We start from the raw sequence: 24,813 nt of genomic DNA on the forward strand, positions 1-24,813 counted from the left end.
ACAAAGCCACGGCTCTCCGTTTGGCAAACCAGATGCCCTAATCTCAACCCCATTAACTCAAAATCCATTTTTCTCATACTATATGTATTGTGTACATTTCATCTTACTCTGACATTCAGGATGAAGATAACATCCCTTTGAAAGCCCAGCTTGCCCAGAACCCAAAATGTTCGTTCCCACCTCATTCTTATGAACCTTTTTGTTGAAATATTTAATTTTTTTATTGAACAAACATTTGCCTGTCAAAATAAACAAAAACCGACCAAATGAGAACAGGCAAAGGCTATATTTATTTAGAGCTTGCTATAGCAGGGGAGTCAGCCACTGTCACTTGGTTTTGCCAGAGACTCAAAGGCAGGCTCAGAAGTGGGAAAGCTGTGTAAGTGGAAAAAAGGGAAGGTTTCAGATATGCCCTGATTGAAGGCTGGTGGCCTAGGGAAGCTGGAAGCAGGCTAACTAGAAGTAGGTACCCTATGTGATAGTTAGGGGGGCATATCTGATTTTTTTCTGGTTGGTCCCAAGTTGGAAGCAGTAACAAAAATTAAGGAAGCTGGAAGTTATTAATCAAGTCCTGGCTGTTTGGGGCCAATCGTTAACACGGTTATTGTTTGGCTTCCGGGACCAGTTGCTAGAGATAGTAATCTGACTTTCGGCAAATCTGATTTGCAGATTGCAGGCTGACATCCTGGGCTGGTTACCGCAGATAATGGGGTTGGTTTCCTGCGCCGGTTGCTGCAGATTGTGGGTCAGAGTTCTATTTTTATTATGCTCTGGCCATTGTCCATTTGTATGTTCAATCTCTCAGGCAATAAACATTGTATGAACAAAAAAGTACACTGAGCCGAAGTGTACAGCTTAATGAATTATCAAGTATAACAACCACCCAGGGCCCCCATTTATTTTAAAATTCTCCTCAATCAGAATCTTAGAAGCCTGTTGTCAAGGAACACTGTCAGTTGGAGGGCAGATTCTTTCCCTGTGCTTCTTTAGTCCTGGTGTCCAGGGGCGGGACTCACCAGCTGCAACCTTCTCGGCCCGTGTCACAAAGTCAAGTCTTCCCAGACACAACGGACATGGGCAGCCCTGGGTTTCCCACAGTCAGGCTCAGCCCCATGAATCACCGTTCTCCACATTCCTGGACAGGTCAGAGAGTGTGCCTTGAAATCCAGGCTTCACCACTCCCTTGGGCAAGTTAATCTCTCCAAACCTGTTTCTTTTTTTTTTTTTTTTTGCGGTACACGGGCCTCTCACTGTTGTGGCCTCTCCCGTTGTGGAGCACAGGCTCCGGACGCGCAGCCTCAGCGGCCATGGCTCATGGGCCCAGCCGCTCTGCAGCATGTGGGATCTTCCCGGACCGGGGCACGAACCCGCGTCCCCTGCATCGGCAGGCGGACTCTCAACCACTGCGCCACCAGGGAAGCCCCAAACCTGTTTCTTAATCTACCAAATGGGGGTAATAATTGTGCCTGTTCTCAAGACCTCCCTGGAAGTCCAGTGGTTAAGACTCCGTGCTCCCACTGCAGGGGGCATGGGTTCGACCCCTGGTGGGGGAATTAATATCCCACACAGTGTGGCCAAAAAAAAAAATAGTGCTTGTTCTCATTGGATTGCTGTAAGGATCAATTAAGGCGATGGACATACAAACTTTTAACACAATTCCTCACACAGAATAAGCACTCAGATTTTGAGTTATTGGATGTTTAGCATGTCTAAAAATGACAGCTGAAAATTAGTGAGAAACTACTATGTGCTAGGCACTGGGCTTGGTGCTTAAATGTATATTATTAAATGTTTCTATTAGAGAATATTAATCATCCTTATTTTATAGAGGAAGGAGCTGAGGCTTACAGATGTTAAGAAACCTCTCTGTACTTATCTGCATTTTTTGTGAGAATTAAAAGAGATGAAGGACACATGTCCTTAGTGCAGTCCCAGCACATCGTAATCACTCAATCACCGGGGCTATTGTTTAAGCTGACCCTTGGATTATCCACTGTGACAGACCCTAGGCAGCAACTAACTGCCTAGCCAACGTCTGTGCTCCCTTTCACCCTTGCCAACAAAAATCACCTTTTGTGTGAGGCAGCATCATGCCTCCATAAAAGTACTTCTCTTATCAGGCTCCCTTACTTCTTCGGAAGTTCGTGAGACCCAATTCTGGCCAATGAGAGATAAGTGTAAGTCTCCTAGGTGGGTCTTTTGGGAAAACTATTACTGTCCCAAGAAAAAGGAAGTTCCATCTGACACATACTTCTTCCCCCTTTGTCCCCATCTTTGCTGCCTAGAAAGCACATGGAATGCCATGAGGTACAGCTGCCATCCTGTAAGCGTGAGGACTAAAGGCCCGTGCCCAGGATGCCAAGGCAGAAAGAAGAGCTGCAGACCCCTGATGGCCTTGTAGGGATACTGTCCCAGCCGTGGACTGCCGGCCTCCAAAGGGTTTCACCACTGTGGTTAAACCACCATGGCCAGGTTTCTATTACATGCAGCTGAAGGCAATCCAAACGAATACAGCCGCTGCTTGGCGTGACGTGAACCTCTGAATGAACTGAAATTTCCAAACAACTGAAAATTAGGAATTTGAAGTATCTTCTTTTAATCTGTCTACACATCCCAACTGAGATGATAAAGAAAAAAAACTCCCGAGAATGAAGAGTCGGTTCCCAAACATCTCTACGTGAATTATTCTCAACCCTTCTGAGGACTGGTGTCATATATGGTGTCACCAACAGGGTTTCCATGGGTCGTCAGCACCGTGCACCAAGGTGTCTGAGGACTCTTGTCAGAGTCATTTATTCTCAAAGCTTGGCTCTAGACCAGCCTCACCCAGCACAGGACTGAATGATGCTTCTGTAAAACCTGAGGCATCTGCTCTGGCATCTTGATCCAAGTCCAAGGGCGGTAATTGTATTCTGCCTACTTGTGAGATCTCCTAGATTTCTAATTAGGTAGTATTTATGTTCTCTCCGAAAAAGCTTATGCCCAATGTTGCTCTGCCCATTAAAACAACAAGGGGTCCACCCTAAGTGATAAAGGAGCATCTCATTGTGACACGAAGCCGTCATGAGGTGAAAGCAGGAGGCTTCCTCTGGCTTTACAATGAGCCAGCTGGGATGGCGGCTTTCCACTTGGAAGAAGCTAAGTATTACCAGAGGGGTTAAACTTGTGGTTTTCTGTGCCATTTCAGAGAAATAATATGCACGTATTTCCACTCACTTGAAATGATTCTAAGGTCATGTCAGATGAAAAGAGGACTGAACTACAGCCCCTTCTCTCACAGCTTTCCTAACAAAATATATCCCACACGATGAGTATAGAAACTAAATTCCTTCTATATACTAAGTATGCTGTCTCATCATTGCATAGTACGTGACTTTATATTCTAAGCTATCAATAACCCTAACTGAGGTAGTTTTGGTTCGCTTAAATATTCTAAAAGGTCAAAAATTTAAATTATTTAATGTGCAAAATTGCTTTCATAAATGGACGTAACTAAATGGTGAAATAGAAGACATCCAAAAAAATTTGAAATGATCCTCTTTTGGATTAAACTAGAAAAAGCACAAGTTTTCAGTGCCTAAAATTATGCTGTATTCAAATAAAGACCCATATTCACGATGAAGAGAAAATCTCTAATAATTTATTTGACCTTCAGTTTCACATTGTGAAAAAAAAATAACAGTTTTACAAAACCTCAAAAATGTAGTAGCAAACAAGTACATATGAACACGAACACTTTACTTCTTCAACTTATACAGTTTTGTATGTGAACCACATATTCAATAGTCAAGAGAGGGATATTATTCAGCTCTAATCATTCTTATTCAGACAGGTGTCAAGCCCAGAGAAAAGGGGGCTACACAATTATACCAGAAGTGGAAGGCTGCCCTTTGTTATCCGTTTCCACAGCAACCAGTCCACAGAATAAGAAGAACCTTCTCTGTCTTATGCCAAGGTTTTTGTGTGCACTGTGCTGTGAATTGTATTTGCTTCAAAGTGTAGGACGTTTCACAGGGTGAGAATGGTCAAGTAGTGAGCCCAAATGCCTCCATCGATTCAAAGAGCGGGGAGTCCAGAAAGTTCCCTGCAGGCTGGGGGCCCACCCTGACCACAGCTCCCTCTGGCTCACACACAGCAATTAATAGAGAATTCAAGGACAGACCACAACTTTGAAACAACTGCAAAAAATTCACCCTGCTTTCAAAAGCCACGCAGTGACACCCACATGTTGGCAGATTTGCATCATAAACTACGGAGCTGTAACTGCTACAATATACTGCCAGGGTACAATCAGACGTTTGCATTGTATAGAACAGGGGTCCCCAACCCCCGGGCCGTGGACTGGTATTGGTCCTAGGCCCATTAGGAACCGGGCCGCACAGCAGAAGGTGAGTGGAGGGCAAGTGAGTGAAGCTTCATCTGCGGCTCCCCGCCGCTCCCCACTGCTCGCATTACCTCCTGAACCGCTCCCCACGCCTCCCACCCCCGTCCGTGGAAATATTGTCTTCCACGAAACTGGTCCCTGGTGCCAAAAAGGTTGGGGACCGCTGGATTAGAACACATCTAGCAGTGAGGAGCTGACTACCGCAAAGTATTGAGACCCTTTGATTCCAACCGTTCATTTATTTTGGTCCAACTATAACCCATTTATTCACGGCACGAACAGACATGTACAATTAGTCTAATATATTCAGGTGGAGAGAAATGTGAAGGATTCATCTGTCATTAGACGATGCAAACACACGATGTCAAAGGTTATTGGTCTTAAACCCTATTTTCTAAAATACGGTAATGAGAGAAACAGCAACGAAAGCAGTGCGAATTGCAAATGCTGAGCTTCCCCGGACACCTGTGAGGAAGCACCTATGAGTCTACCACTAATAACTATCACGGCACGTGTTTAGGAAACAAGCACTTGAACTAGCAAAGAACGTATTCACAACTGATTCCCAACTCTCCCAGAAAGCCTCTCAGCAAGGGCCACTGCTTACAATTCTTTGGTGTTTGGGGGCCATATGTGTCACTTTTGTGCACCAAAGAGTTCTTTTAGAGACTTACCTAAGAGGGAGCACTAAAGTATACATTGTACCCATGTGAATATTGCCTTGGAGAACTTTTAGCACTTGCTAAGCCCTACAGCAGGAAGAGAGAAGGACCCATCCAGGTCAAGTAAATCTGGTGAGTGAATTAATTTCCATCGGTGAGTGTTTCGTTTTCTCCTGTTAACTGTGGTTATGGCCAAGCATTCTCATAGGGTAATAAATAGATAAATAAATAAACTTTGGACAATGCCTTTGCCTGTGCCCTATATACAGAACTAGTCCATAGCATTTTCCAGGATTTCAGGATATTACACAGAGGAGAAAAACAACAACAACAACAACAAAACAACTGCCAAGCGATTTGGTCCTTTCCAAATTTCAGTAGCTGAGATTGAAGCGAGTGAATCGGACAGGAAGGAGAAGGGCAGAAAGAAGCCTTCTCTTGCCCCAGGAGCCATTGGCAGGACCACAGCCCACAAAACCCCAGTCAAAGTTGATGAGTCTGAGAAAAATGACCTTCATGCTTTCTCTACCTCTAGGATGTAACTTAAGTTTCTGTCTTGTAATCCTTCCCTGTCTTGACATTTACAAAATCCCACCCCCCACCCTTCCCAACCCACCCTCCAGTTATATTCCTAATTGTAACTCCAAAGTTTTCACTTTTGTGCAGCAGAGCACATCATAACAGCCACAAAATCGTGCAAAACGTACAACCATTCACACGCGTCCATACACGTGAAGACAACTGTAAGCATTGTTTCAGCATGCAGGCCTCAAACAATAAATAGCTAAATCTACAACAAATTTCTTACCAGCCAAGGGAAAGTTTAAAGTCACTTATAAATAGAAAAGAACATCTACCAAACAGCTACAACAATGTCCCCATTGTTCAGAAACGTTCCTGGGGAGCACAGCCCCTCGGAGATTATCGTGGAGTCCACTGGTCCTCACTCTGCAGCCAGCCCAGCAAGCGTCCCTCCAGGCCCCCCAGTCGGGCTTTCAATCTCCAACAGCAGCTGGTGTGGAGGCTTCAAGCTTGCTCCTCAGAGAGAGGTGACAACCATTTCAAATTTTACACATAAATGGTGGAACCCATGGAAATCAAATGCTGAATATGGTACAGCAAGGGAAAAGGGCCGGCTTTTCTCTCCCTTTGAGGGGCTGATTAATGCTGACATTAATCCACAATTACAAGACAAGGACTAGATCACAGGTTCGTTCATTCATATTTAAACCATGTGCCTCTTGCACTGAAAACCCCACCCCTCCCCCTCCCCCCTTCCTTCAAGTCCAGTTAGAAGCATTTACAAGGTGTGGTGGATTGGATTGTAGCAACTTCTTTTCCTTTTTCTTTTCTTTCTCTTCATTCAACTTGGCCTCTCCAAAGTAGAGATCCCATCTTGTCTCATTGAGGGATGGAGTCAGCTAAACTAGAGGAAAAGGAAAATGTTTTGTTAGTCTCAAAATCTGAAAAAAAAAATTAAACTTGGGACAGAGGTCAATATGGCTTCCAAAGGTCTTAATGACACATTCGGTAGGTGCATTCATGCATGCAGATGGCCCAACAAAAACCGTGGTATCCGAAGAAAGATCTTTGCTTCTTTCCTAAACATATATACGTTTAAAGTTCAAACCTATACATCTAGGTGCTGTTACGAGTTGCCTTCTTCTGCTTCCGACATTCATAATTCCTCTCCACAGTTAAACAAAGCCACGGTAAAGTGATCACCAGAGGGTCACAAGAGATTCCTTGGCCAATCCCCTCCCCGCACCCCCCCCCCGCCCGCCTTGGGCCCATTTACCATAAAGGATTCCAAATTAAATTTATTCACCATATAGAAGGCAGACATATTAATCCTCTTATTTAAATGCATCTCTGCTATTCATTACGGCAGAAATCAGTCTCGCTTTCTTTCACATGACAGCATACCAGGCCTCACCAGCCCAGGGCTGGAGTTTATTCTCCAAGTTCATCAGTCCACACTTAGGAGACTCGGGCTGTGGTATGCAGTGTTATTAGCTACAGAATCAACCACCATCAAACGTGAATATAAATTCAAGGTGCCATAACCACGAAGCCTGCACATTTCATGGGAGCTGCTGTTTCCCACACCGCCCATCCTTCCCGTTTAGTTAAGTCTAATTTTACAGAAGGAGACTTTGCAGAGGGCTTTTGTCTTTCAAATGCTCACCCTGTCTGTTCTTGGAGCCCATTTCCAGCCCTAGCATAAGAGTCTGCAGCCCCAGTGCTGAAACTCGAAGTACAGACAGAGGGAATTCAGGAGGGGCGCTCATCCCTTGCACTGACTTCTTGCTCCTGTGTGTCCGGAAGTCTGATCCATTTCATTAGTTGTTTCTTTTGGCAGTTTCGTAATGGGGATTCAAACTTTCAAGACATTCCTTAGACTACGGGTGTCATCGCCCACCCTCACCTCCTTGAAACCTCTACAGCAACGTTAGGCCTAAAGAACGTATCTTGTGATAATATGAAATGTCAAGATGTTGCACACTCAAACAGAAAAACAAAAAACCCCCAAACAAAACCACCACTAAAAAGGGGGGCCGGGAACAAAGCAAACCAAAATCCAAGCGCCGTCAAGTTGGGGGCCACACAGCACCATGAAAATGGAGCAAAATCAGAAGTAATTTCCTCTTTGTCCCTTCCCGGCAGCTGGGAGCAGCTGGAGAGAGTTAAAATCTCCTTGGTGGATAAGCTTTTAGACCTAGGGAAACCTTTTGTTAACACTGTATTAATTCGGGTAGCACCTACATGTGGAGGGCGAAGCCAGGTCCCGGAAGCGTCCGCAGCTCAGGACTGATACCTACACGGCACCTCTTTTAAGTCACTGCATCCGGCTCAAGTGTTTTAACGCTATCTTGTGTGTAGTAAACTTTAGAAATTTAAACCAACATTCTCTCCGTCGGAAACTCCAACAGTGGCTTTGATCAGCTCCACGCCACCCTTTAAAAAGGCGAACCTGGCCCTGTCGAATTTCCTTATTCTGTGCTTGACTCTCTGGCTAAGAGCACCAAGGGCAGAGGGGATGTTGTTTCGAATATAACCGAACACTTTATTTGTTCCATTTCCCAGGGACCGGACATGTGTGATTAGGTTCAAATACCCAGGAGAGGGTGAATTCGAGTGTTTGCCAACATACTCACTCTGGGCTGAGAGAGGAGGTACCAAAAATGAAGTATAAAGATAACAAGCTGATAATAGTCAAAGAAACCTCATTTTCGCATGACACACAAAGCTAATTCCACTGCGAGCTAAGGTCTAAATTGAAGGGAGGAAAGAAAACTAATACGAGTATTGAACACTTAATATGTACCAGGCACTGGCTAGGTATTTTCACGCCTTTCTTTTCTTTTTCCTCATTTACCAATTCACCCAAGTCTGAACTGGGACAGATCTCAAGGAAAGCACAATTCGAATCACTCATTTGACAAAGGAGATCTCTGAAGTGCAGAGAGGTCCAGACTCCACAGCTAGAAACAGAATGTACATGTGGTCTCTCTCTTTTCTACCTATATGACATATAGGATGCCAGCCACTTCCAAGGATGCCAGCCAGTTACCCTTTGGATGTACCGCCACCATCACTGGCAATTTTTAAGGCTCTCCTATGCAAATATAGTCAGTTTTGGACTAACACCCAATTTAGTGCACTGTTAATTGACGCTTTTGCCTAGAAGGTCCTTTAAACCTTCTTTAGAGTTGAGTAATGCATTCATATCGCAAATGAAATAACCCCTTTCAGAGTATTTGTTTATTCAGGATTATTGAGATGCCAGCAAGGCTGCAAAAACCAGTTTGTAGCCCCATTTGCTCCCCAGAGGACGGTTCTGACAGTTCCTGCTCCTTTGAAGGAGTTTCAGTCCAGGAAAACATTACATTACTAAGAACTGTACTAACTGTAATGGGCTGGAGGAGATAACTGAAGCAATGAAAGAAACAGAACGATTACATGTGAAAGGGAGGCCAGTTTTACTGGTGTTTCTAAATGAGCTGTAAGAGATGAGGAAAGAAAAGACAAATGAGTCCAAACCCCTCTTTGCTAGAAGGTCCCCTTCAAAGGTGTGAAACATACTAGGGAACACAGAACCAAACCTTTCCAAGGAAGGAGTTCATTTTCCCAGCAGTTCCTCCAAAGCAGATTTTTAAATTTTATTCTCTTATTATTAGTAATGAGCCCATTAGTCACCAAAACAAATCAATCCACGTGTTCTGTGCTACACTTAGATACGCTTAAGTGATTCCGGGGCCAATCCTGAGAATGCTTTATTTTAACAGCAGCAAAGCGGCCATTAGCTTCCCGAACCCTGAACTGTGTAGGCCTATTAATTATTTGAGCCAAGAGTATTATATACTCTTAAGTACACAAGACAACCATTATGTACCCAGATATATGACACAGAAACACAACTTTTGTTCGCCCTGACAATGGGCTCAGCTTGACTGATTAACTCTGAAAAGCTGCAGGAAGGGCAGTTTAGATGGCTCCGTGTGTCCATACATCAGACAAGCTTATACAATGCAGGTGCAACCTTTATAAGGACAGATCTAGACTTCTCAAAAGTTAATAAATGCCTTAAAGGGGGCTATCTGTGGGGGGGGGGGGGTAGAAGGAAAAACCTTTAAAATAAGCTAATGAATAATTCTGGACAGAATACAATGGGAATAATTTTCAGCATTCAATTTTTTAAACCCCACTTCATTCTAAAAAGGGTTTGAGGAAGTTAAATTTAAAAATCTACAATTATTTCCTGGGGTGATAACAATGTGAAGTTTATTAAGTAGCCATTCGGCGCGACCTCAAGTGCTTACGTTCTAGAGCCAGACTGCCTGGGTTGATGTCTTGACCAACCCTTCCGCCTGCTAAGCCCTATGACCTTGAGCAACTTACTTAACCCCTGTGCACATCAGGTGTTTTCATCTACGAAGTGCTCTCATAATAACATCCCACAGGGTTGTTGTAGGGACCAAATGAAATGATCCATGGGAAACACACAGCCCAGCTGCCGGCACACAGGGAGGGCTCGGGAGACAAGGTTCCCAACCTGGCCGTAATTAGAATCACTGAAGAACTTTCTAAAAATGCTAATGCCTGGGTCCCACCCAGACCTAATGAAACCCAGCCTCTGGAGTGGGCAGGTTTCAAAAAGCTCTTTGGGAGACTCTGAGGCCCAATAAAGGCTGAGAAGCACTGCCTTATGTTGGGTTGCAGCTGTGGTCAACACAAGTGTTTAAGTTCCGGGGTATGAGTGCTCTTATTTGTACTTCATGTAGAACCTCTATAAGATGTGCTATATGGAGCCTGTTTCACTCATGTACGGGCTCACACAGCTAGCTCAACTATACGGATACTTACAGCTAAACTGGCTCTTACCTTACGCTCACTCTCTTTAGGATGCATTGTGTTTAAGAGGGCAGATGTTTCCAGGTGCTGACGAACGCAGTAGGGATCAGCGAATACGGGACCGTGGTTATGCTGTTCCACGCGTCCAACGTTGGATCGTAGCAGTCCAGAGTTTTGCATCGCTGAATGCCAAAGTACCCTCCAACCACGTAGAGTTTGTTTCCGGAGGCCACAGCGTGGCAGCTCATCCGCTTTGCTGTCACGTCTCCCACCTTGGTCCACTGGTAAGTCTCGCTATTGAATTTATAAGCAGAGCAGGCGGAGAACTCGGTATCTCCCCCCATAATAAAAATCTGGTTACCCAGCACAGCTGCCGCCGTGTAACGCCAGGGTTGGGGACAGGTGGCCGGGACCGTCCACCTGTTTTCGCACTGATCGTAACACTGAACCTTGGGGAGCTTGTCATGACTGACGCTGGTACCTCCGAAAGCAAACAGCTTGAGCTTGGCACTCACCACTGCGGCATTGCTGACCCCTTCTCGGAGAGGGGCCACCATGGTCCATTTGTTGGTTGTGGGGTCATAATGTTCTACTTGCTTTAGAGAGACTGAGGGGGAGGCCGGGAGGCAGCCAGTGGCGGCAGTGTGCCCCCCGACCACGTACAGGCAGTGCTTCAGTTCAGCAGAGCCATGGCCAAACCTGGCCACCAGCATGGGGGCCGCCTTGGACCACTCCTCATGCAGGGTATCATAAACCCAGACATCTTTCGAGACTCCATTCTCAGACCCTCGCCCCCCAGTAATGTATACTTTGCAGCCAATTGCACAGGCACTGAACTCTTTTCTCGGGCTGGGGATGTCGGCCTTGGGAATGATCTCTTTGGCCTTCTGGTCGACCAGATACAGCTTGTCACACATGAAAGTCTGTCCTCCCAAGAGGAAGAGGGCATGGCCGGTTTTCCGGGGCCGGGCACAGAGGCTGGTCACCACGCCGTCGTTCTGCAGGATTTTCAGCTTGCACCTGATGGCCTCTTCCACGATCTCCTTGCTCTTCCTCTGCTTAGTGATGAGCTCCTCCATGGCCACATTCTCCATGAGATAGATGGCCGGCAGCAGAGCCAGCCTCACCGTCTGCAACAGCTCCGGGAGATAGCAGTAGCGCTTCTTCAGGTCGTAGCTGATCCAGTTAATTGCAGACTCGTACACAAGTCTTTCGTCTTCCGTCTCCAGCTCTTCACTGGACAGGAGCTGCACTACCATGTCCTGAGGCAGCTGGAGGAAATCTTCATTCTTCCTGATGGTCTGGAAATTGCTGAGACACATCCTCCAGGAGAGCTCGTACAGCTTGGTGCACTGGTGCGCGTCGGACAGCAGCAGCATGCCCAGGCAGTTGGTGGGGTGCAGGTTCTTTTCTAGGAACTCAGCGCAGGCATCCCGGATGTCTTGAAACTCCAGCATGTCGCCAGCTTCCAGGAGCGATTCCGCGTTTTCTTCATTGATGATGACCCGGGAGGAGTAAGCGTAGTCGAGGAGCAGCTCCAAGACTTCCGGGTGGATGGAGTTGTCGAAGTTGACTTCGCTGTCCTGGCTCTCCTTCAGGCCGCCGCTGAACATGGCTTCAAAGTAGCGGCTGCACGCGGCCAGCACTGCCCGGTGACACGGGAAGGTCCTATTTCCGGCATGAAGAAGGACGTCGGTGAAGAGACGCTGCTGGCGTAACAGGTTCAGGTGAGTGAGGACACTGTCCGCGTAGGAAGACTTGTGGAACAGATAGATGTTAATGGAGCCACTGCTGGCCCTGGACTTGCGGTTCTCGTGCACGCTGACGGACATTTTGTTTCCACTCCTGAAAAACAAAACACAACTATTGAACCTGATGCTCTCAGTGTTCAGAACGGCCGAACCAAACCAGCAATTGTTTTGGACAGAGGAAACAGAACACTTTGCTGTTGGCCCTGCCACCCTGCTGTTCTGAATATTGGACAGTCAGGCCTATACAAAGTCAGAGACGGCTACCTACCTATAAGGAAAGACACTTATTGTAATACTGTTGAGCTATTTAAACTATACACTGTTTAAAAAAAAACAAACAAGCACTGCTTAAGAGCAGGTTCATCTTGGAAAACCTGATTGCCAACTTGCAGGATATTGAAGTCCTTGAAAATGTAAGTCAGCAAAAGCCAAGAGGAGCAAGGTCTCATTCTCACAGCTCCCTGCCCTGGTCCAGCTGATTCACTGCTGGCCACCTGAAATGCCAGGCCTCCAGCTCTTGTAACGCCGGGATGGGCACAGGCTTTAATGCCCTATGCAAGCATCATAAAGCCATGTGTAAAACAAATACCTACTAATTAATTCCATTAAGAATTCCTTTGGTAAGACCCAGTGTCTTACCAAAGTAAGTGCAGTAAATGGGAAATGTAACATTAAAACCACAGGCTTAGGCCAACTTCTAAAATGACCAAACCTTTATTTATCATTACAGATAATTTGTAACCAGACACCTCTACCACTACAGCATCCTGAAAGAGCCCCAATATAAACACAACCACATACTGATCAGCAAGCTATCGTGGAAACAGGATAGATTCTGGCCACAGTCACCACTCCCCTTTCCTGCTCCGGACAGCTTCCAAAGTGGCGATTCGGGCACAGAAAGGGAAGAATATTTTGAGTAGCAAAGTCAGGAGTTCTGTTGTTCTGTTCTCCCTGCTTTAAATCAAATCTTAGAAAACCAGTTGCAAGAACAAAGGATGTATCCACCCATCTCTCTTGATTAAACAGGGCATCACCAGGACCATTCTTGTGTACCTGCAAACGCTGGCACCTGCATCTAGGGAGTCCAAAATGCAAATGTCGCTTTATCTAAATCAAAACACACACGTGTGTGTGTATGTGTATTGCCTGCCATTGTTAATTTAGGGCCACTCTAGAATTTATTTGCTGACGAGTGTTTTCCTCAGTATCTAAACGGAAATTATAGCAGAACCGAATGCTCTCTTTGGCTTTCCTCAGTAATCAAACTGTAGGCTAAAGATACAGGACATGCCTATCACCTGTCTTCAAAAACTGAACCATCTTTTTCCTTTCTCACCCTACCCTTCTGTTACTTCAAAGAAATAATAGCTTCAAGAACCTGCCTGTCAAAGGATTCCTAGGGAAACTGTTTATCCCAGGAGGGTAAACTGCGTGGTTACAGTATCTGTTCCAAACACGGAACAGCCAGTCCTTAGGGCAGAGCTGAAACCCAAGACCTGCTTGTTTCCTTCAACCTGAGCAGCGGAGGCAAGGCAGGCGCAGAAAACAACAGAGGCAGGTACCTAACTTGCCTTTGACACACAGGCCTCATACTATTAGGAGTTGCAACTTGTTTTCTTTCATTTGGGGCATGTAACTTTTCACTGTGAGTAAACGTGACTTAGTGGAAGAAAATAAACAACAGAGTCCTAGGGCTCTGGTGTTAAGAAGCCTTTACGAAGCACCCATCAGTCTCCACAGTGACTTGGGCTTTGACACATGGTGAGAAGGCAAGCATCACCGCAACCCTCAAGCTAAGCCTCTATGGTCTAGTCCATTTTACCCAATGCCCAATGCTCCTAAGAGCAAGTGACAGGACCCTATGTGAATACACTAGGTTCTCCAAAGTGTTAAAACAGTATTAGCATCCCTGCTGTTCTACTGCTGTAGTCATCATTTGCATTAGTACATTCAAGCTGAAATTCTTTGAGAAAGATTTTAAGCCTAAACCTCAAAAGATGGTATAAATATTCCTATGCCTTATACAGAAAGGTGCAAGAATTCTAAACGAGTAGCTATGCTTTTTTTTTTTAAGCTAATGCTTCCAAAGCAACCTCAAAAGCTGCCTCCTGTGGATGGACCTAGAGATTATCATACAAAGTAAGTCAGACAGGGAAAGACAAATATCATATGATATTGCTTATATGTGGAACTTAAAAAAAGATACAAATGAACTTATTTACAAAACAGAAATAGACTCACAGACAAAACAAACGTATGGTCACCAAAGGGGAAAGGGGGAGGAGGGATAAATTAGGAGTTTGGGATTGAAATATACACACTACTATATATAAAATAGATAACCAACAAAGATCTACTGTATAGCACAGGGAAATATACTCAATGTCTTGTAATAACCTATAATGGAAAAGAATCTAAAAAAGCATATATATATTATATATATAATATATATATAATGAATCACTTTGCTGTACACCTGAAACTAACAGCATTGTAAACCAACTATACTTCAATTAAAAAAAAACAAAAAAAGGGCTTCCCTGGTGGTGCAGTGGTTAAGAATCCACCTGCCAATGCAGGGGACAGGGGTTCAAGCCCTGGTCCGGGAAGATCCCACATGCCACGGAGCAACTAAGCCTGTGCTCCACAACTACTGAACCTGCGCTCTAGAGCCCATGAGCCACAACTACTGAAGCCCATGCGCCTAGAGCCCATGCTCCGCAACAAGAGAAGCCACCGCAATGAGAAGCCCCCGCATCGCAACGAAGAGTAGCCCCCGCTCGCAGCAACCAGAGAAAGCCTGCGCACAGCAATGAAGACCCAACGAAGCCAAAAATTAATTAATTAATTTTTTTTAAAAAAGTTGCCTTCTTTCTGGCTAACAGTGAATGCAGCTCTGACGGAAGAATGAGACTGCACAAGGTACATAAGCACCAAAGTGCCTGCAGACTGAGCTGGAATTACACCCACCCGGCCCGGAAGGCGTTTCCCTAAGCAGTGTAAAACAACACTCACAGCCAGGCTTACGCTTAACAAAACAGTTTAGAAGACCTTGGGATATAGGATCTGCATCTCTTTGCATCCTGTGTTTATGCTCCTGTATTTCCCAGGTAGGTTCATAAAGCCAGCAGAAAGCGCCTAGCCTGTCACCTTGGATGCCACCCAGATGGAGAAGTGTGTCAGTCAAAATCCAACAATCTTGCAGCAATATTTGATTAAAATAAAAGGTAAACTTGAAGACCCAAGGGAAACGACTTGCCTTCTAGTTTAAAATTATGCAAATGTGAGAACGTCAGCAGAAACCACGTATACAGCCACTAAACACACCTTCAACATGAAATGAATCATCCTTCTGGCATTTTATTAAGTCCCCAGAGAAATAATATTTGCATGCCAAGTTAAGTAGCAAAAAAACACACATATATACTTAACCTGCCTCTACAAAGAAGGGGAAAAGGGCTGCTATTACCAGTGAACATCAAAAGGGATTCTAGCTACAGTAACTTCAGTTCACTTAATGCTCTTTAACCAGGCTCTGGGCCTCCAATACTTAGCGGCGTGTCACATTTCTTTGGGTTTTAAACCTGATCTCAATGCAATCAAAGGAGAAACTAGGCAGATTTTCTCGGACATTCATATTATTGATAACGGAACATTATAAAGAGATTGTTAACAAGAAAAGCATTTTACTATACAGTCCTCTATAACACCTGTAACACTTTTTAACACTCTGGCCATGCCTGTGAGGGCGACACCACACACACGCCAAGTTCAACGGTTCATCTCCACCCTGCCCACCAATTCCTATCCTTCGAAACTAAGCATGGTAAGACTAAATACTTCCATGAGAAAAAACTAATTTTTCAGAAACCAGTTTTCATTCATTCCCTACAGACATCTGGCCGCAGTGAACGTGCCCTCACTAGGGGTGTCTGCGCGTGGCCCTATTGCTCACCGTGCCGGGTAGGGTGCAACGTGGACCAACAATCCCGCGCGCTCGACAATGCTCTTTCCGCTGGGGGGGAGGAGGGGGGAGGGGGGAGGAGGTGCGGAGGGGATTGATCGTATTCCGGCTCAGCTCCTAGCTCTCCAGCAGCTCGCCCGGGCGGCGCGCCACCGAGAGGAGCCCCCTCCAGCAATGCCCGGCTCTTCTTGCTGTGGGAGGGCAGTGGTGGACACCAGGTCTCCGCCCCGAGAACAGCTCCCCACCGCCGCCTAAGTCGGAGCTCCAGGCTCCGGGGCGCACACACACCCCTCGCGATCACACCCCGCAGGCCAGGCAGCCCCTGAAACCCGGCGGCGCCCGCAACAGGTCCGCGGCGGTAGGGGAGACTTACAACAGTGGCGACCAGCCACAGTGCACGACCGGCTGGGTTCTTGCCTCGGTCACCGGGTAGGGAGGGGACGGAGCGGACGTCTCAGCCCCAGGAAGCAACAGCGACTGACCGGGCGAAGGGAGCGCGCATGTAACACTGGCTCGCGGTCTGGTTACCGCGGGCGGATCGCCGCGGCCTCACGATCCCCACGTCGCGGACTCTGCGCCCGCCACCCGCGGAGCAGCTCCCGGAGTGAGCTCCGGAGGCGAGAGCGAGCTCCCGGCTGCAGGCGCCGCTGAAGGAGGCGGGCTGTACCCTCGCGGGAGGGAGCTGGAAAGCGCCTGGCGCGCCGGCAGCCGCCTGGCGTCTCGACTCGGCCTCTGCAGCGCCACCGCCTTGCCGCCTCCTCTCCGGCTTCCCGAGCACTCTGCGCCCGGCCGCCCAGCGCCCGGCTATAAGCGGAGCGGCGGGGAGGGAGGGGAGGGGAGGGAGGGGAGAGGGCGCGTAGGCAAAAAGTGACACCAGGGGAGGGAGGGAGGAAGCGCGTGAATGCGGCCAGCGGAGAAGAAGGAGGAGGAGGAAGGGAAGGAGGACAAGAGTCGGAGGAGAGTGTGTCGAGGGAGTTAGTCGTGAGAGGAAGCGGGGGAGGGGGCTGTGGCGAGTGGAGAGAGACAAAGCGCACGCGGAATCTCAGCCAAGAGCAGCTGCAACCCTCGGGGATCGCGAATAAAACAAGTTTTCCTGCGTCGGTGTGTCTGCGTCTCTAGCCCAGCCGGGTGCTGAGGGATCCTCGGCCGGGGAGCGCAGCCCCTCGCTGTGCGCTCCGAGCTGCAGGAGCCCGCCTGATGCTCAGGACAGGAAGGCGAGGGGCGAGCCGGGTGTCCGCGGCACGCGCCGGGTGGGATATCTGGAGGGAGGACGGTGGCGAGGTTTGGGCACTCCGGGGACACCGCAGGTTGGGCAAAGCCGGGCCGTAGGGTTTCTCGGTGGCAGCGGACCAGAAAGACTTTAGCCCCTGGCGCTTCCCGCCCCCTCAGTCCTCCCTCCCCACCCCCGGCGGGTGCTGCACCCGCGACTGGACTCTGCCCCACGCCGCCCGGGGCAGCAGCAGCAACCCGGCGCTCTCCGGCGAGGCGTGCACCACGTGCTTTGCAGCCAATCGCCGCCGCCGCTTTATTCAAAGCGACCCGCTCCTAGGAGCTGCCCAGCCGCCGCCTCTTCGTAGCGATAAAGCGTCAATCGCCCTCTCAGTCTGGGCCCTTTCCTGTCTTTTATCGCCGGGTCGTGTTAGTTAGGAGTTCAGCAAAGAAATGGTTCAGCACACACACGTTTGAAGCGCCCTTGTGCCACGAGAAGGGAAGGCGATTAGAAAACTAATCTCGAACGGTGATCACTATTTATGAAGCCCACTTTTGATCTTTGTACCAAGGGCTTGTCTTTCCACTGGGAGCTGAAATGCCTGTTTTTCTTTTTATTGGGTATTTGGAATAAAGTATATGAAGGAACTGTAGAGATTACCGATCCAGCTCCCTCGTTTTACAGGTTAGGAAACTGAGGCCCAGGGAGATGTGAATTGTCCAGCTAGAGGGCGCACAGCTACTTGCAGTGGCCCAGCCTTATAGCTGGAGTGGGGACCCACGACGGAGTTTTCTCTCCCCACTCCACCTCCCAGCTTTCTTTTAAATATTAGATGCTGAAATGGTTTAACAGGCAGAAGAGGCTCTGCCTGGCGCGCCCAGAGCCCAGAGACTGCCGAAACCAAGGCTCTGTCGGTCCTTTAATCCCACTTTCCTTTACACGCGGTCTCTTCTGGTATTCGCGCTGAGAAATTTCGCTCCTTGCAAACAAAGAAAGACAGTGCCCTCTGAAGTCCTTTGTTAGCATTAACTCGTCAGCCTCACCACGAGCCTTTACAAATCTGCTTCGTATTTTAACGTATTATGCAGAGTCTCGGCTCGAGACTGCTTCACAAAGCCGGAGAGGCCAGATCAATTCCCGGTCAGACCCACGTGCAGGGGTCTGCCTGCTGCGAGGTAAAGACAGGGGGAGCGCCGCGAGCCGACCCGGTTCCTAAAGATGTGGATAAAATCAGCGAAGACCAGACGGATAGAAACACCGTAGACGTCAGAGATAGGTGCTGAAAAGCCGGGTGAGGGAAACGTGAAGCTATTGCACATATGTCTTTGAAAAAACATGCTTCTGTAGCCTTCGGCAAGGAGTGGGGGTAAGGTGATCAGTGCAGCCCCCAAAGGCACCTCCTCCGAGCGCTTTGTCTGTCTGAGTTGTGGGTCAAAAACAAGCAGGTTGGTTCTGAGGACCAAATGTTAATGTCTTCCGCGGGGAGTGGGACTGGGGTGGGGTGGGGTGCTCTGTTTAAATTAAGAGATTAACATTTTTTTCTCATTAAGAAGTATTTCCTTCTTACTTAAATTACCTAACAAATCTGCTGGGAACTGTACCTAGATGACCCTGCCTAGGAATAAAACATGTCCTCAGTTCAGCTGGTTGGCTGGGGATTTTGCCACAGAAAGCCACTGAGCTAGGAACAGGCCATCTATTTTGGTTGCATCTTTACCACCCGGAAACTGCAGTGTCCTTAACCGAGGGGCCGGGGGGAGAACAAAGTTTACATGTCTTTGCAAATAGCTTTGCTAAGCAGGCAGGGCTAAGAGTGAACTCGTCTGGCCATTGTGTCATCATCCACCGATGCTAATTTCCTGTGTCTGTTCTACCTAACGTTGCCACCTTTCTACGCTTCAAGAAAAGAGAAGGAAAAAAAAGTTGTGGCCTGGAAAATCTTGAAAGTATTCAGTGACCACATACATTTGCTTCATCTGCCTTAGGGAGATAAGCAACATGGACGAAGGGAAAAGAAATTACTTATTATATGGGTTATGAAAACTGGAAGACAAATGACCTGCTGCAAACCGTACGCTGGTTTGCTTGAACCGATATATGAAAAGTTTTCAGGCCTATGGGCAGTGTCTAATGTTTATTCCACAGCTGAAAGTGATTTGCAAGTTAGCATATTACAATCACAGCAACTAAAACTGTTATTCCTCCGGCATCTCTCAGCCAAACCTAATTCTTATCACTTCACTTACAGGAAGAAAAGGTGAGCAAGTCTTGTATCTGTACAGGAAGAACTCTAGACAGACTTGTGATCAAAATGGATGATGATAGACGTTGTAGATATGAGTCATAAACATCTTGGGAAACACTACAGACATCCCTGTTGTACAATGGCCACCACCTCCCTCAAGATGTTAGGCCGGTCCCCTGGGCCCCTGGGAGCTGGTCTGCGCCTCTGCCTTGTGACACCAAACCAAGGTCTTGTTTTTAATGCTATTAAGAAGCTGTGCCCAAGGCTTTGGCCTTGTTATCTCCCTTAACGATGTTATTTTGTTAGGCTGAAAAATAAACAGCATGGGGTTAAATGTATTAGCTGCCTTCAAACGTAATTTATCTTCATTCCATCCTAATTTACACTCTGTCTGAATTAATGAGAATGATTTAATTAACACCGTGTGACCATAGTACCAGGGACAGGACAGCTCAGGGGATTAGACCAAACAGTGGCTAAGCAGCTGCCATCCTGCCTCCTGTGGTTCCCCGCACCCGAAGCCCCACCCGCATTTCAGACACATTCCCTGCCAGTCTTCCCAAAGTGTCCCTGTTTGTTCTTTGCTCATCTTCCTGAATGTGTGACGAAGACGGCTCAGCTTTCCTTCCTCCTGTGACTTGCGAAATGGGCCTCAAGACTGTGGCCTGTCGTCAGTGTGGCCGAGAGCCTAACAGCCTGACAAAGACTTGTGCTCTTCCTCCCCTAGTGTCAAGTTCGTGCTGCAAGTGGATACCCAGCCAGGGACGACACGCCTCACCTTCCACCCCGCCCCCCAGCCCGCCGTGGCGCACACGCGCGCATGCGTGCTTACATCTTGGGCGCAACACCTGTGGAAGGAAAGGGAGGGAAGCAGAATGGGCAGGGGAAGAAGTTGAGCTGGCGTGCGCCCTCAGTCAAGGCCTTGGCCGACCCCAGGTGGAGCTCAAGAGCGGAAATGACCCCGCAGAGTTGTCCTCAGGTAAGGCGAGAAGGCCAGGCGTTAGAGGGCTGCTGCATTACCAGTTGCTGAATGCAGGCTGCCCAGGAAGGGGGCCACGGCCACGGTCGTGCTCCTCAGAGGCAGTTCTGAGGAGGGCAGAGAGCTGTGTGCCTTCTGCTGCCAGCACCCCCAGGGGCCTTCATTCTCCAAGGAGATTCTGAGGCGCTCAGTGCAATGCCAGCTTTGACCCTTCACCCTAACACAGAGATACAAACCTAGGAAAACGAGGCCTCCGTTCCGCCAGCAATCCTCTTTCAAAAAGAGAGAGATTTTTTTTTTTTTTTTTTACTCTGGCTGTTTATTAAAAAGACAAGGATAAGAAAAAAGTAAGGTAATCAATACAAGAAGTCATCAGCATTGTCTAAGTCAGTAATTTGTCTCTCTGGGCACAAACAAGAGGTCTAAACTGGTAGTTGTCTAAATTTTGGTTTACCACCTGCTGCATTTATGTCTTTTTAACTGTATTTGTGTTAAACATGTCATGATAAACTTTGAGAGTATTCTTAGAATTGTATCCAAATTGGCATGGTCATTTTTTTTTTTTTTTTTTTTTTTTTGCGGTACGCGGGCCTCTCACTGCTGTGGCCTCTCCCGTTGTGGAGCACAGGCTCCGGACGTGTAGGCCCAGCAGCCATGGCTCATGGGCCCAGCCGCTCCGTGGCACGTGGGATCTTCCCGGACCGGGGCACGAACCTGTGTCCCCTGCATCGGCAGGCGGACTCTCAACCACTGCACCACCAGGGAAGCCCGGCATGGTCATATTTTAAAATTTTAGTTGCTTCCTAAATCCATTATATGTGCTACCACTTTATGTGTATTTTGTGAATTAAGTTGGATTATAGTGTGACTTTTTAATTTCCAATTCCAACTGCTCATTGCTGATATATAGGAATACAGGGGACTTTTGTATAATGATGTTTAATGGAAAGTTTTCTGTGACAGTGTATTTGTGTCCTTTCAGTGCTGAGCGCTACCATCGGGCTGAGCTCCTTTATTTGGGGTTAGAGCTGGGGAATTCATTCTTCCTTTGAGACTCTGTCACTTTCCACACCCCCAAGTGACATTGCAAGTGGTAGATAGTTTATTGGCTGCTTACAGGACTGCAGAGGGTCACATTTGAGGCACTTTTCCTTGGTATTCCTCGCTAAGGTCCAGTCATTAGTAAATCAAACCATTTAGGATGCTTCTGCTATTTCTATTGCAGGACCCTTCAAAACACTGATCTTCACAGCCTGTGGCTGGTTATATATTTTAGGGTCAGGCTTTTAAAACTGCATTTATTATTTTCTCTCTGATCACAAAAGCACTGCATGATAGAAGGTTGGAAAAAAACAGAAAAGTAAAAGAAAAAATTAACCATAAACCTACCACTTAGAGATAATGACACCTAGCATTTAAATTCTAGTCTTTCTGGGACTTCTCTGGTGGCACAGTGGTTAAGAATCCGCCTGCCAACGCAGGGGACAAGGGTTTGATCCCTGGCCCGGGAAGATCCCACATGCCACAGAGCAACTAAGCCCGTGTACCACAACTACTGAGCCTGCACTCTACAGCCCCTGAGCCACAACTACTGAGCCCACGTGCCACAACTACTGGAGCCCACGTGCCACAACTACTGAAGCCCGCGCACCTAGAGCCCATGCTTCACAACAAGAGAAGCCACCACAATGAGAAGCCAGCGCACCACAACGAAGGGTAGCCCCCGCTCGCCACAACTAGAGAAAGACCGCACGCAGCAACGAAGACCCAATGCAGCCAATAAATAAATAAATAAATGTTCCTTTAAAAAACAAATAAATAAATAAATTCTAGTCTTTCTGTATCCACATAGTATTTTATTTTTAGCAGTTAAGTGGTTAAGGACAGAGACTCTAGAACCAAGCTGGAATTCCTGCTTTGACATTCACTAGCAAGGCTCCTTAACAAGCATATGGAAAGCGTGTAGAACAGAGCCCAGCTAGTGGTAAGTGCTATATAATGGCTCCTTTTATGATTGCGGTAGACTCTTTAAGGAGAATGATATTCCTGCAACCCCATAGCTATTTCCTAGGAACTCTCCTAAATAAAAGTGACTTGAATCCTTATTAAAGTTGCTGTTTCCACAATCTGCCCAATAGCACTGGATTAAAGGACACTTCTGGTCTTGAATGAATTTACATACTCTTTTGGAGTGTTTATCTGAGGCTCTGCTTCTCTCAAACCGAGCTTGTGCAGTGAAAGCTCATATTCACGGGAATCACCTTTGCTTCCTTCCACCTCTTACAGACACTGTCTTCTTTTTGTCCTGGGACCATCGTTCTTCAGTTGATGCTGGAGAAACAATTTTTTTTTTTTTTTTTTTTGTGGTACGTGGGCCTCTCGCTGTTGCGGCCTCTCCCGTTGCGGAGCACAGGCTCCGGACGCGCAGGCTCAGCGGCCATGGCTCACGGGCCTAGCTGCTCCACGGCATGTGGGATCTTCCCGGACCGGGGCACGAATCCATGTCCCCTGCATCGGCAGGCGGACTCCCAACCACTGCGCCACCAGGGAAGCCCTGGAGAAACAATTCTTAATTCTCCATTACCTTAAAAACTAAGCTGCTGAAAGGGAAAAGTATTTAGGAAAGCACATTTTTAAAAAGCAGCTAGCTGTATTTGGAAGGCAGCAGGCCAAAACAGAGCATACGTGAAATACAGGTCCCTGCTTTTTCCTGCCCTGAAGAGCTGGTAGAGGGCACTGGGTAAAAGCTTACTCATATCTGTCAGAATCATACCAGGTCTCTGCGGGGTGTGGCCTTTCACAGCCCAGGGGCATCTGAACCATTTTCCTTCTCTTTTCCATAATTTTTGAGTGCACCAAGCCCCTGGATCTAAACTCTTAATTTGTTCTCAGTAATTACATTGAAGAATTGACCGTTGTTCTGAGCAGTGAGAATGAAGGTTTTGTTTGGCCTATAGGCTTTGCTTCCAGGGCAAGATGCCAAGTCTGAGCATGTCTGGGCATGAAGAAGGCCCCAGAAGAAGGGACCTTTGTGGCCCAAGAGCTCGTACCTTTGAATGAATGAATATTCAGAGGATTTTATGGCACTCTGTGAGCACACACTTCACTCAGACAGGAGTCTGAAATCAGGAAGCTGCAAGTCAATGTTACGAGAATGAAGAAAGACTGAAAAAGGAGAGACATGCTGGTGAGGGTATTATCTTTATTTTTTTATTTTTATTATTTTTGCTGTACGCGGGCCTGTCACTGTTGTGGCCTCTCCCGTTGCGGAGCACAGGCTCCGGACGCGCAGGCTCAGCGGCCATGGTTCACGGGCCCAGCCGCTCCGCGGCATGTGGGATCTTCCCGGACCGGGGCACGAACCCGCGTCCCCTGCATCGGCAGGCGGACTCTCAACCACTGCGCCACCAGGGAAGCCCGAGGGTATTGTCTTTAAGTTCTCATAACTGTTCCTCCTTGTGATTTTGAAAATACAACCTGAGCAAGGATATGAAGTCACGTGCATTCTACGGTCTCAAGTTTCCCTTAGCCACGTAAGTCATTTTTGACAACAGTTGCTATAAAATCCCAAATAAAGTTGGAAGACTTGCTATTTCTTTATCTGAGGATATTTGGAAATATTGAACTATCAGGAGGAAATGATAACTTTAAAAAATTATGTATATTCACATAGTACTAAATCTATTTTCATACCCACAATTATCTGAGAAGTTGTGGTTCCATTCATTCATTCGTTATTCAATCTGTCATTCATCCAGCGAATATTTATTTACAGGCGTCGTATTAATACTGAAGGCTGGGGTATTCCCCAGTCCCATCAGGGTTTTTCCAGCCTTCCACTGTGATTTCACATCCTGTAGGCTTGGCTTGCCATCAGTGTTCTCATATTTGCATTTTGAATGTCTCCTCCCAACTCTGAAACCCCGGAAAGAAGTCATATAGGGAAACTTGAGAGGAATGAGGGGGAAAAGAAGAAAAGCACAGGCGGAAAAGGAGCTCAAGTTCTGTCACCCTTATTAGACCGTTAGTCTAGAAGAGAACCAGAAGAATGCAGAGTGCCTGGGTTGTGAAATGGTGGTCGCCAATTGCCATTTTTCACCCAAGGATTATAAATAAAGCCGTTATTGCCTCATTAAAACCTGGCCTGTTAAAAATGGTAACGTGGCTCAGAATGGCACCAGCCAGGAAAGGAAAAGGGAAACGTCATAGGCAGGAGGTGAGAGTCAACATTGCACCTCCTTGCTTTTCACAAAGGCTTTT

At 47.1% G+C, this 24,813-nt stretch overlaps 1 protein-coding gene and 1 long non-coding RNA gene across 3 annotated transcripts; one reads left to right on the forward strand and one right to left on the reverse strand.

The window, feature by feature from the left end:
- Positions 1-3,618: 3,618 nt before the first annotated feature.
- ENC1 (ectodermal-neural cortex 1) lies at positions 3,619-16,916 on the reverse strand. Of its 2 annotated transcripts, none has more exons than XM_067730992.1 (3): positions 16,493-16,916; positions 10,432-12,246; positions 3,619-6,467 (listed from the first exon to the last, which is right to left on the reverse strand). In XM_067730992.1, the coding sequence occupies exon 2, from the start codon at positions 12,231-12,233 to the stop codon at positions 10,464-10,466; it is 1,770 nt and encodes a 589-aa protein (XP_067587093.1). In that variant the 5' UTR covers positions 12,234-12,246; positions 16,493-16,916; the 3' UTR covers positions 3,619-6,467; positions 10,432-10,463. The 2 variants fall into 2 exon arrangements, with proteins under 2 accessions (XP_067587093.1, XP_067587092.1); XM_067730991.1 differs by having other exon boundaries at positions 3,619-6,472.
- Positions 16,917-17,926: 1,010 nt separating this feature from the next.
- Positions 17,927-22,901, forward strand: LOC137220719 (uncharacterized). Its single transcript, XR_010941761.1, has 3 exons — positions 17,927-18,620; positions 20,302-20,553; positions 21,980-22,901. It is a non-coding gene; the product is annotated as an uncharacterized lncRNA (long non-coding RNA).
- Positions 22,902-24,813: the final 1,912 nt, after the last annotated feature.

Source organism: Pseudorca crassidens, chromosome 3 (genome assembly GCF_039906515.1).
Source record: "Pseudorca crassidens isolate mPseCra1 chromosome 3, mPseCra1.hap1, whole genome shotgun sequence".
Taxonomy (NCBI): domain Eukaryota; kingdom Metazoa; phylum Chordata; class Mammalia; order Artiodactyla; family Delphinidae; genus Pseudorca; species Pseudorca crassidens.

Coding starts and splice junctions, on each gene's coding strand:
- ENC1 (XM_067730992.1), bottom strand. CDS start 12,233: ATGTCCGTCAGCGTGCACGAGAACCGCAAGTCCAGGGCCAGCAGTGGC.